This window comes from Anabrus simplex, chromosome 1 (assembly GCF_040414725.1).
Source record: "Anabrus simplex isolate iqAnaSimp1 chromosome 1, ASM4041472v1, whole genome shotgun sequence".
NCBI classification, from domain to species: Eukaryota; Metazoa; Arthropoda; class Insecta; order Orthoptera; family Tettigoniidae; genus Anabrus; species Anabrus simplex.
The window spans coordinates 1334653392-1334666897 of record NC_090265.1 but is presented as its reverse complement, the minus strand read 5'-3'; the positions used below and the strand labels follow the sequence as shown (position 1 = coordinate 1334666897).

The 13506-nt window shown below is 39.3% G+C and overlaps 2 protein-coding genes across 2 annotated transcripts in view; one reads left to right on the top strand and one right to left on the bottom strand.

Moving 5' to 3' along the window:
* The window catches only part of LOC136858828 (tubulin polyglutamylase TTLL5), a 463915-nt gene that overhangs the window by 117184 nt on the left and 333225 nt on the right, over nucleotides 1-13506 (top strand). The gene's annotated exons all lie outside the window — the stretch shown is intronic.
* Nucleotides 1558-8439, bottom strand: LOC136858317 (uncharacterized). The gene has a single exon (XM_067137763.2). The coding sequence runs from the start codon at nucleotides 7907-7909 to the stop codon at nucleotides 6104-6106; it is 1806 nt and encodes a 601-aa protein (XP_066993864.2). The 5' UTR covers nucleotides 7910-8439; the 3' UTR covers nucleotides 1558-6103.

Here is a 13506-nt window from a genome sequence, read left to right as displayed (position 1 = left end):
AATACCTTCTTATTGGAATAAAATTTTAATCAACAGGTGTCTATGACCACTTGGGTGAGCATTTACTTATATTACTATCATTATATACACTACATGTAATTTTCTGCTATGCATAATCACCATCACTAACACTTTCGTTATGACTTGGATTATTCACATCAATATTTTCACCTAATATGCGTTCGAGAGCTGCATTAGAGAAATACAGACCATGCGAGGATGCTGCCATGTTGATTACAACAATCGACGTTGATGAGACAAATTCTTTTTTCGCCAACACAATGCCGCATTACGGTAGAATATACTCCCCTGCATAGAATGATACTCTGTGCTGCGAGCTGTGCTAAAATTTCACATTGACAACCAACAGATGGCATGCAGATGTACATCTAAAACACCGCTAGACTAGTCTGCACAGGTATACATCAAACCGCTCCTGGCTTAGGTTTTGTAGGTCTGTACACGTAGACGTCGAACCGGCTTGAGCGGCTAATCTTATCCTGTGCTTCATTGACCAGTTCCCACACATCCCCAGCTATGTTCATACTTATACCTGCTTGCCTTAAGTTGTTGGTACAAATGCGAAACACTACCACCTTCTTCTCTTCTACTTTCCTCAACATCTGCCTTAACCTAATTCCTGGATAACACTCTACCCTGGTTCCCTTTCTTCCACATACTTTCCCCACATGTCTAACATCGGAATTCCCCATTATTAGAGCCTCTCCTTACCTAACTCATTTGTCCCCTCCTGGTCTCCTCAATCTTTCCTGACGGCTGCAAAAGTTACTTCCTCCTCCCCTTTCTCCCTCCCATGACCCTGTTCCACCTTTCTTTTCCTATCCTGTACTCTACATTTCCCTTTCCTCTTACTTCCACACTCAGTAACTTTTCCTCGTTCCTCTGTTGTTCTACCTGCGGTGACTCATACCGATTTCATATAAATTATACACAGGAGAGTTTTCCACCTATTCAATACTAAGATGTATGAACAATGTTATTTACATTACATGGGACTAGTTTCAACCTTACTCGGGGCCATCATCAGCCATATTAAGCATACACAATATTTGACTAAATTCTAAAACATGTTTCTAAGCAGTAAGAATCTTATGAATATATAATTTACAATATGAAGTGTGGTTGAATTAGGCAAGGGCTATGGCGCTCAAAATGTTGCAAATGAATTTGAAATATTACATGTGACATCGGTGAACAATAAATAATACAACTACACTAAACATGCTAAAATGTCTGGAATAAAAATACAAATGAGATGCTCTGTGATATAGGTTAAAAATTTCAGTATGATTTTAGACTCACGGAATTCAGTAGGTCCTGGTAACACATAACGGTTGTAGACCGAGTGCTATGGTACTAAGAATGAAAAGTAAACTGACACATATATAAAAATATACAAGTATGTACAATGTCTGAATAACAAAATGTGTAGTTGATACTCTCTAGAAGAAGAGTCGACTATACACTGTATCAGCTTAAGTGGAGAATTTGGTACTTGGTGTGTTAAGTAACCAAGCCATGTTGATATGGCTGTTTGGTTGATTGTTGGAATTGTGCAGACTGAATATGAAGTTTTCGAATTCTTCTTGCGAAGAAAGTACACACTGTGCGTGGTGATATTAATTGGTAGAACTCTCAGTTCATAGAGGAAAACGAATTGGACCTCGGGCTGCGGTGTGTGTAGCTTAGGTTACTTAATACTGCTTAGAAACATGTTTTAGGATTTAGTCAAATATTGTGTAATTTAATATGGCTGATGATGACCCTGAGTAGGGTTGAAACTAGTCCCATGTAATGTAAATAACATTGTAAATACAACTTAGTATTGAATAGGTGGGAAATTCTCCTGTGTATAATTTATATGTTATCTCAATTCAGGACGGACCAACAACATGAAGTTCATAACCCTTGATCATACCGAATTCTTACTGACACCTGTCCTGAATAGAGCCTTTGGCCTGTATATTCCTTTGCCTTGAAACATTAGACCACCTGTCTTCTACAGTTCCCCCCTTTCCTTCCCATCCATCTTGTACACATACCATATCCCATACATTCTTTGAGGGAGGCCTACCTTTCTTCCTATCCACTGGGAAAATGCTAATTATCTTCCTGAAACTCTCAAGGACCTCCCTCATCTCCTTAAAGCCTGGCCACACCCACAGTTCCTACACCTGCATTCCTTAGCCATTCTTTACGGAACAATGAAAAAAGCAAAGATAAAATAAGTTATTCTGTGCCAAAAAATCAAAGGAAGGAAATATTGTCAAAGATAATACACAAAGATCACACATACATACATACAGTCAAAACCATTTATTGCGTCATCGCTTTAAACAACGTATCGGATATAACAGCGAAATCTAATGGTCCTGCCTAACTCCATGTAGTTTAAAAATCGCTTAGTACAGCGCTGCTTATTACAACATACTGTATAAAATGGCATATTTTTATCACTTTTCGAAGAAATGTATCGAATATTGATTTTTGTTTATTATGTGTTTGGGGATTGCTGGCAACAGTGTAAAGCTTATTTTCAAACTCTTGTTTTCAGTAGATTATGTATTTCAAATCAAGAGTCAAGCAAGCATTTCAGTGAAGATTTCACAAAATAAAGTGTTTAATACTGAAGAAAAGTCACAGATAGTATGGCGACTACAAAATGGGGGGGGGGGGGGGGAAACGGGCGATGGCCTACCAAGCGACCACTACACAGCCCCGTGGAGCTGCAGATTACAAGGTGTCGTATGGTCAGCACGATGAATCCTCTCAGCTGTTATTTTTGGCTTTCTAGACCGGGGCCGCAGGTAAGAATCCTTGACCTGGCCGGGAATCGACCTGGGACCTCCGGGGAAGTGGTTGGCATGCTACCCCTACACTGCGGGGCCGGCACCGTATTTATTTCACTTATGTTTTTTTTTGAAATTTTAACTTTATTCTGTTAATTAACCATGTAACTGTGCAGCCTAGAACTTATACATTAAATTTTAGCAAAAAGAAAACCGGTTTTAGTGACTATCACCAACTACGACTGTTAATAAACGGTCCCTTTGTAGTCGTTACAACCGATTTCGACTGTACTAACTAGACTACAAACTTGTTTTTATCTTACAGCGCCTTAACTCTTGCTGTTCTTCCCAACTGTTCATACCGGCAAACATTCTCGCTACTTTCATACCTGCTACTTCAAACTTACAAATTAGATATCCTGAATCCACCCAACTTTCACTCCCGTACAGTGTACAGCAAAGACTGTCTCAAAACAAACTGATGTAAAGATAGTTTTTTCTGATAGTCTGACAGCTGCTTGTTTGCTTTATGGCTATATAAATAAAAAAAGTCAAAATCTCTCATGCCTTCTGTAATGCTTAGAAGGGATTGTTTTAAATCCTACAGATATGGGCTTGGTATCATTATTTTACAAATTTTCCCAAGTTTAATGTACTATGATTTTAATTTCAAAATGCTGTTGCTTTTTTAAATGATAAATTAAAAATAAACAGAAGTCATAAATTTTATTTTCATTTTTTAGTTTCATCTTTGAGAGCTCTTGAAATAGCTCTGTTAGAAATTTGAAGTCGATTAAGAAATAATTTTGGTGTAGGAAACCTCTACTGATGTACTTTCATTACGCTTGGCAAAGCACAGGCTATCGATATGTTGGCTATTGCTTCCATATCAACAAACTTTTCATTATGCCATTGCTATGGTCATGTAACTGTGGTATCTGGTCTGCGAGTAGGGTCTATGCTATTATGCAGTTGTTTGAAAATTTCATTTTCAGGTCTATTTTGAAATGAAACAGTCAGTTGACATATTCTGAGAATGTTAGTGCAAAATTTCATGAAATTTATCCCAGTGGTTTAGATGAAATGCCATTTCGGAAGGCAGACATCATTTCATTTTTATACTTTGAATAAAAATCCTGCCCTATATGGAACTTGAACAATTTGGAATCCTATCTATTTTGGAATTTTTTTTTTTTTTTGTCCTGGTGAAAATCAGATCTATCATGTTATTTTTCTAGAATATAATGGAAACCATCTAATGCAAAGTGCCTACCACCGTTCAGATGGGAAGAAATGTGTTATTTTCATACAGGTTGTTTTTAAAAAAACTATGTTTTAAAACAGCATACATATACCTAACTTAGGCCAAAACAAGGTTTTTTTTTTTTTTTCACAGCACAGGGAAAGAGTGGTTGCATTGGCTGTTTTCATAGTGTTATTGGCTTATTTATTAGGGGAGGATGTACAGTAGCCTTCCATTCTTGTAAGTTTTAACTTCAGGAAGCAATAAAATGAGAGATAGAACTAAAAACTCCATTACCACAGTTTTGTAGACTGACTGACAGGAGACCCAAAAATAAAAACTAACTTAAGAAAGAAAAATTGGCAGTCTTGAACAGATGTTAAAAAAAAAATATATATATATATATATTTACTGTCAGTAGTTGAAACTTTGTCTGGCTCCATGGCTAAATGGTTAGTGTGCTGGCCTTTGGTTACAGGGTTCCCAGGTTCGATTCCCGGCAGGATCGGGAATTTTAACCCTAATTGGTTAATTCCTCTGGCATGGGGGCTGGGTTTATGTGTCATCTTCATCATCACTTCATCCTCATCACGACGCAGGTCGCCTACGGACGTCAAATCAAAAGACCTGCATCTGGCGAGCCAAACTTGTCCTCGGACACCCCCGGCACTAAAAGCCATATGCCATTTCAGTTGAAACTTTATCAACTACACACTCTTTTCTACTACAGTAAAAGTGCAAACATATGGTCGTAGCAGTCTGTGAACATACAGCTTATAGTAGTGGTTGAACAGTTTAATGTCTCTTGATCAGGAATGTCAGGTAAAAATGTGACACTGTCATGAACTGATAGGATGAAAGTTATTGAATTTAGGGAAAAGGAGAAATGAAGTGTTTAACGAATATGATTTTGTAGTTAAATTGCAGTAAAAACTCAGGTCCTTTGAAGCAGTGCCATTTTTCAATTATTTACTGTTCCTGCATAATTATAAATATGTCCAAAAAAGGGAAAAAGTTAAGTATCAGGACCCAGTCATGTCTTATACATTTTGCATTGTACTGTGTATAGATTATGATAAATTGCAGTTTGAATTGAAAAACTGTGTGCTATGACAAGGAAATGGCAAAATAGCCAGTATGTCTATAAATAGTGATCATAACGCACATTGTCTACCATCATTTGTCATCCCAGTACTAATCTATTCAGCATTGTCATATCCCTGCTACAGTGCCCCCACCTCTTCCTTTTGTTGCATAAAGGAGTGCTCTGCTCTAATAATTGGACTTCATCTGGGGGATGATGCTTAAGCACGTCGTACTGATACAATGAAATAATAGCAATTGACAAAGATAAACTGTAAACATTACAAAAGCCTAGATTGCAATTTGTTTTTGAGTAGGGAATATGAGTTAAAAAAACTTAAATGGAAAATATGGCAAATAACTAATGACAGTTATTTCATTATAGGCCTATATTAAAATTTCTGTATTCATATTTTATAACAAATTGTTTATGCACATCTCATTCTGTCACAATGGCAGTGTTACAAGAACTTCAGTTTACTACAAATTTTGAAATCAGAATTTTACCTGTGACTACTCATATAGATTTCTTTGTTGATAATACATAAGTTAATTTATTATATTATTTTTAATCTATTCAAATGTTATATATTCCATTTAGGCTAGTTATGTTTCCTCCCTCCCCCTCTCTGTTACAATAATTAATAATTGCCAAGATCTTGGATTCCATTTAAAACTGTATTTTTTGACTGAATACTCAAAGAACACAAATCCTTCATGATGAATGAGGGAAATGAGAATAGCAGCATATGTATCAGCCAGTATTCCCAGTGCTTAAAATATGTATATGCAAATTTTTTGCAAACTACCTTTTTGTTGAATTTCATCTGGAATTTGAGAATAGAAAGTCACAATCAAGACACTTGTACACTAACATGCTGAAAATTTTCTTGTAGCTTACATTTCAGTCTTTTTGTTTTTCCTAATATTGTTGCCCAGTGCACTGAATGGGGGAGAAAACCATACGTCATGATGTTGGAAAACACTTTGAGTTAAACCAATGTGAGCCCATGTTTATTTCTAAATTGAGATTATTATCATACACTGTTGAGTGAATCCATCGGATTCCATCGCAGTCCAATCCCCAATTGCCTAAGTTACCTATACGTAGCAGTTGTTCACACGATGCCAACAATGCCACAACAGCTGGTGCTGTTATATGTAGTGCTTCATATATATAAAAACATTTAAGGCTTTCAGATAAAAGTGTCTGGCAAGAAGTACTCGTAGTTAGGTTTATTAGGTGTTGGTCCTTCAAATCAGGACAGCTGCAGAAATGAGCAGTCTGAAGTCGAGGAGCTCTCGTTAATACTTGAGAAAATGCCTGAGCTGTCACAGTGCGCCCTAGTTGGATGCTCCGCAGCTGAGGTAATGAGGTAACTGCATCATTTGGTTCTTGGTTCCAGTAGATATCTGCACCATCAACAGTTAAGGTTTGAAGACTGGGACATGAATGGATAATCTGACTTAGATCAAAAGAGGCTACAAATTCACTGGGATAGAATCGTAGAGTTAAATCTTGAAGATTTTGTCCATGACTGGTGGCCAGAAAGGAATATAGGCCAGCAATCCATGTTATATCATTAGGAATACTGTGCAGATGTAAAGTTGTAAGAGCAGTGGGAAAAAGCTGTAAGGCAGATGGGGGATGGTGGGGTTCAGAGATGGTTAATTTTTCAAGATTTGGACAGGCAGCAGCTAAAAGTTCTAACCTTTGCATCGTAGTCCTTTGGCTTCTTGCTGCAATCAGCTTGAAACTGGGAGGTTCTTGAGTCTCTCCATTCCAGCTAGCAGTCCAGGCTCTGTTTAATATTTCGAGTGCTCTGCCCATGTGGCCATATTCACCTAGTGATTGCAATTTTGGTACATGATGCAGTGCAAGGAGCACTCCAGCACTAGTCACTGCAGTGTTGGCAATGTTGAGAACCCTGAGCGTTTCACACAAGGAGTTCCTATGCTCACAGTATTCCAGAAGAAATGACCTATCTTTTAACTTTTCACCTTCACGATTTTCTCGTAGCCATGGAAATAACCTTAATAAAATGCGAAGCCTACCCCACCCTTTATTACTATATGGTGCTCTTGAGTTACCATCATGTGTGAATGCTGGTAATGCTGAACACTGTGAGCTGAGATCTGGCGACTTATCTCGCAATTCTACCTGAAGAAAAAGATGTCTTAAGCCACCATCTGTTACTTGTCTTGAATGTGACACGTCAAGAATTACCAAGTTATGGCAAGCACCTCCTATGACTTGCATGATTGAATCTCCAGCTATGTTACGCAGGATTAACTGTTTTAATGAGGAAGCCGAGATTAAAGCACTGTGGAGGAGACTACGGTCTAACCTCAACAGAGCAGATCGTGCCAATTCCAATGACTCCAGACCTTGTCCTTCAGATGCAAGTAATCTCAGTAGCGATGCTTGATGACTACAGCCATAATAACAGCAGAGCTCTACTCGAAGGTGGTGTATATCTTGTGCAAGTAGAAGAGCCATCAAGTATAATGGTGCTGGACCTCCTATTGCACTTCCATCAGGTGTTGGTGCCGACAGTAAGTGAGAAGCTTCTTCTATGAGCCGAGATCGAATAATGCCTGGCAATGAGTAGATATAACGTGGGCGAAATTTGCGACGAGCTAAAGTGAGAGCATGAGCTGCAGTGGAGTCCTGAGCAAGCAGCTGAAGTAACCTGCATGTGGACACTAAGTCAGTTGCAACTTGTTTGTAGCAGAGTGATAGTAGTGGTGCTGGCTGGCGATGTTGTGGCATGGTGAGAGATGATCACTTTCTGGTAGGCATGTTTTATTTCAGAAAATTAATTGAGGGTAGACAACAGAACTTAACCTATGTTCACTCCCATAAGCTTTTATATATAGGTGTGTTTTACTCCCTCGCATATTTCTTTCACAAAGTGTCATGTCGTACAGGTTAAGTTATCCAAATTTTGCTTCACAGCCCTTCAGCTTATTAAGAACTGGTATTTGTATGAATTTTAGGTCCGTTATTGAATTATAGACACAACGATATTGTCTGCAGTATGCGATTCTTTACGTCAAGTTACGTGTTTAATTAGGTTGTGTTTGTTCGATCGATTGGAATGAAATACACCTGTGACCTTCAGTTATCATTGATACCTAAGCGAAATATGTGTTCTTGTTGAAAATATGTTCACTCGTTTAAACGAAATTGACTTTCACATATTCATGAAGCACTTCGTCTACTCGTTAGGGTGACGGTGATGGATCCCATCCCCAACTGAATGTTTGCATGGGTGGAACCCGTGGCCCGTGTTCTACAAGATTATTCGGACGGGAACTACGGCGCGTGCGTTAACAGCGCCTGCTAGATTCTCTTTTTCGTTTTCAGCTTGGACTTTTCAGAGCACTTTGCCCAATTACCATTTGTGAAAATATTATTTTCACCTTTTAGTGAATGTTACATACGTATTAACAAACCGATCCATAGTAATTTTTTACACTACTTATACATTGATACAAAATATAAAATTTAATCTTGTTGGCAGTGAAACCTATCTTCGGTCAAGACAGTGTGAGCATGAGCAGGACGGATAGAAATCATGTTTTGTTTTAACACCGCCGTCTCGATCCTCTTATACTGCCTGCCCTATGCCACTAGTTTAGCCTGGAAATAGAGCCCGTAAAACGCGATCGAAGTGGTCACACTGAAGTTCAATGCCGGGCCGCTAGGTTCGCTTTCTTGCCCCCCTGTCTACCAGGTTCGCGCCTTGAGAGTGTTTATTAACTGAGTTGGTTGTTAATGTATTATGTATTCGTCTGATGTTAAACATTGGCAGTTCTAGTCATGGCTTATTCACGAGAAATTAAAGGTAGTAGAATTTCGTATCATAAGTTCCCAGTGAATGTTCAATGTTCGAAACATTATACAGAGGAAGAATTACGCATGAGATACGACTTCCAGCTGATGAAATTAGGCCTCTGTTCCTACGTTTTGATCCGAGTTACGTCATAAGAATCTGGCGATCCCAAAATTTATCACTGGACTTTTTTGGAAACAATGCTACCGTGACCGGCGATCATTTGAGAGGCTTTTTCAAAGTAAGAAATCTTAAATTAGGATACCAACCAGAAAAATAATTTGCCCAACAAATCTGGAGAAAATGAATGTAGCAAGAGCTAAAAATATTGTATTTTCCCCTGAAACAATCTCTGGTTTGAAAAGTGTGGAGGTGGTTTGTCCCGAGAGCATTAAATACAGTTTAAAATAAACCATTTGTTTTATGAAGCATTTTATGAAATTGTTGGATGCGCATGACGTCTGCAACACTTCACATGGGACATATTCCAGGAATGAGAACAAACGAGCATCTTTTAGTACTGAAGATGAACGCCTCAGTTAGTTAATTAATGATTTCCTGTCAGAAAATTCAAATGCATTCAGAGAAATTAAAACAGATTCATGAGGGAAATGTATCAGGCATAGGTCTTGACTACTCAATCCACTGTGGCCTGCGTAAAATACCTCATAGGTATACATTTGCATAATGCATTGACGAGGAACCTGACAAGCGATAACATCGAGCTCTTCTTTAGCTACCTAAGATGCCAAGCGGAATACAATGGCATTATGGTTCGTGTGGCAAAAGAACAAACAGACTGTAAAGACTGTTTAGAACATATCTCTTCTCCAGCTACTCAAAGTCCAACGTTGTGTCTTATTCATTTTCAAGATAGAGGAGCCGTCAGATACAAAAAATCATCGTCTGTGGCACTTCTGCAGTGAACGACGGTATTTCTCACGTCCGCTACGCAGTACTTGATCCGAAGAGAGTTACTAAAAGGTGTACGGTTTTTCTTTTCGAAAGACATGTTCAACAGTGAAATTAAGTGTAGAAAGTGTAAAGACGACAAACCACCTCTTTTTCTACTCTGAAAATTTCTGAGACCTCTATGTGACAACATTGCTTCGAGCCACTCAAGTAGAAGAGAGAAAGTTTTGCAACTTGATAAGAAGCCCCTCCAAAGGATAGTTTTTAAACTTCAATGATATATCCAAGCCAATGCAGCACCGCTGTATAAATAAAGTACTGTTAATACTTGCGAAAACATTGTTATTTTCATTCAGGATATAATTTACTTATTGACATATACGGACATGTGAGTACAAGGGGGCAATAACGCGATCCTAGCGGCCGAATGGTGAACTAGGATGTCACCCGATTTCATGAGTGCATTTCAAGGCCTTGTATTAAGCCCCATTCACAATGCAAACGTAACGTAACGTAAACTTAAAATTAACGTTAACTTAGAAGTTAGCGGCCATCTTATCTAATGGATCCATTCACAATGCGCCGACGTAAACTTAACTGCGAGTCCGTAAAATTAAGGGATTGCAAACTCCAAGCTCTTGCGGTTAATTTTACGTTAACTTTAAGAACCAGCCAATCAGAGCAGAGGTAAACACTGTGTGTTGTGCACGATATAATGACTTCTTTCGACGAAACACTTGTAATTCTCTTTCAAAATAATCTTTGTGTATAGGCTATGTATGATAGAAGGAAAAAGAATTACAAATACGCTGTACCTAAAAATAATTGGTGGAAATTAATATCCTGTAGTAATGAAATCTGACAATAAATGGCGGGAGACAAGCTCGCAGCGCTGGCAAACGGACGAGAGAGAATCCCTGTAATAAATAAAACAGAGTCCCTGTATATTTCTGAACATTATGACGGACTACTATTTTACGAAAACGATATCATCCAAACAAATAGATCCAAACATCTCATCGGGGTGTGGTAGATAGGGTCATAGATGTCGGTAAAGGAGACCTTACATTTCTTTTTATTAGAAAAGGGGAAGCAAATCGTAAGAAAGGCAAACAGTTCAGGTTTCATCCGCATGTCCAAAACGAACTGATGAGGGTCATTTCTTACAGTAGATTACCGAAATCGCCCTGAGATAACCTTCTTTGATTCAAGGGATGAACCCATTTTCTGCACCGTTGTTTACATTGCCTTTTTCAGGTACCGTAGGCCTACACAGCTCCCAGGAGCAAAGCAATAGATGTTTGAAGTAATATGAATTCCGCTGCCACGTTGTTTGATTCCATCTAAGTTAGGTATTGAAATATAAAACTGCGAGATAGCCCAAAACCTGACTTCCGTACTAAATAACATGGCAGTGTTTTGATTGGCTGCTGTGTACTCTTTACGTTAATGTTACGTTCCTCCATTGTGAACACCACAAATTTTACGTTAATTTTACAGTTACGTTACGTCGTTAAGTTTACGGTTACGTTTGCATTGTGAATGGGGCCTTATAGCGTAGGCAACGAGTTTAACACAGGAAGGCGCGACTACCAACATTTCTGCAAGTCGCCGTAAGAGTGCAGCAGTAGACGCACAATCTTCGCTGTCTGGGTGTAGCACTGTGTTAATGGTGCATTAATGTGTGTGAAAACATGAGTTATTTCGTACAATGAGTAAACGTGTCTGGTCACTTCCGTTCGTACAATATATATTTTGTATAGAACTGTGAAATGATTTAATTATGCTATGCTTATAGATATTTCAAAAGTGATTTTAAGGTATTGGTACTTGTTTCTTTCCGTTCGTGCAAGGTATATTTTTGGTAGAACTGAAACATCAGATTCTTTCCCCGAAATATTCAACTGTTATGTACCATTTTGCCAATCTCGGCAAGGTTGTTCGCAGACAGAAAGTATACGACTCCACGGAATACCGCCTACAGGGCATTAAGAGAAAAGCGGCTGTCGGCTTTATCTAGGCAAGGACGTAATAAAGGAAGTAATTGGATATCCTCAGATTACTCTCGCATCTGTGTCTTTACACCTTATTTCAGAAGGTGACGGGGCCTCTGCGGCTCACGCGGCAGCACGCCGGCCTCTCACCGCTGGGTTCTGTGGTTCATATCCCGGTCACTCCATGTGAGATTTGTGCTGGACAAAACGGAGGCGGGACAGGTTTTTCTCCGGATACTCCGGTTTTCTCTGTCATATTTCATTCCAGCAACACATTCGAATGTCACTTCATTTCATCTCTCATTCGTTAATCATTGCCCCGGAGGGGTGCGACAGGCACAATTCCTCTCCTCGCTGCTAGATGGGGGCTTCATTCATTCCATTCCTGACCCGGTCGCATGACTGGAAACAGGCCGCGATTTTTTTTTCCAGAAGGTGTTTAAAGCCGAGGAGGATAGTGGATTCCTTGTGAAAAGAATTGTGACGGACAATCACAAAACGTCTTCATGTTTAGACATTTTGGACAACCTCAGATATCCAGACGGTAATATTCCAATCAAACTAGAAACAGGAAATCAAATCCTAATTTGCGGGTACTAGGTTCGTGTCGTTGAAGGTAGGATGGAGTGTGACATTTGTGCCAGCAACATCTCATTGCCTAGAGCTTCGACCCCGCTAAATGGAACTAATTATCCATCAGGACAGAGGAGGAGTTCTATACCCAAAACCTAGTTTTGTTACTCTGGTGAAGCATCTGCAGGAGTTCGTTTAAGCTGCTGTGCCCTATTGTCGAAGTCCTTCAAACGTATGAGCGTAATACAAGGACTTGCGACGTCTTCTCTTTCAGAATACCGGGCGAGTTGGCCGTGCGGTTAGGAGCTAGCAGCTATGGCTTACATCGGGGAGATAGTGGGTTCGAACCCCACTGTCGGCAACTCTGAAGATTTTTTTTCCGTGGTTTCCCATTTTCACACCAGGCAAATTCTGGGGCTGTACCTTAATTAAGGCCACGGCCGCTTCCTTCCCATGCCTAGGCCTATCCCATCATCGCCATAAGACCTATCTGTGTCGGTGTAACGTAAAACAAAAAAACCCTTTCAGAATGTGTTTTGTTACAGTGTGAGGTCAAAGAACATCAGCAAACTGTTCGTGATATTATCCTAACCAAGTTCGTAAGACCTCTATTACGGTATTTGATATTGCGTTGGCAAGAACACAAAAAGTACGGTACCACTCCAAGCCTTCGTCCAGGAAAATCTTTAATTTGTGTATGAAGAGGCCACATGCGACTTCATACAGGTAATATTGCCGATATTTAATATTACTGATGTAATTTACGAGCTTCAGTGAACATATGACCATACTGCATAGTGTTTTGTAGGCTGTCGTCACTAGAATAGAACATTGTGCGTCTGTGTCCGCCATCTAGCGGAGAAATTTTGTCACAGCGTAGTCACAAAAAGGCTCGCATAGAGCAGGCAGTATAGGAGGATCGAGACGGCGGTGTTTTTAAAGCATGGCGTAAGCGTTCTTCGCCGCACGTAGCGCTGCTGTCGATATGAAGGCACAAGGTCTATATCAGCGAGAATCTATATATTTACTGGCGAAACTTTTAGTGATACGTT

Coding starts and splice junctions, on each gene's coding strand:
- LOC136858317 (XM_067137763.2), bottom strand. CDS start 7,909: ATGCCACAACATCGCCAGCCAGCACCACTACTATCACTCTGCTACAAA.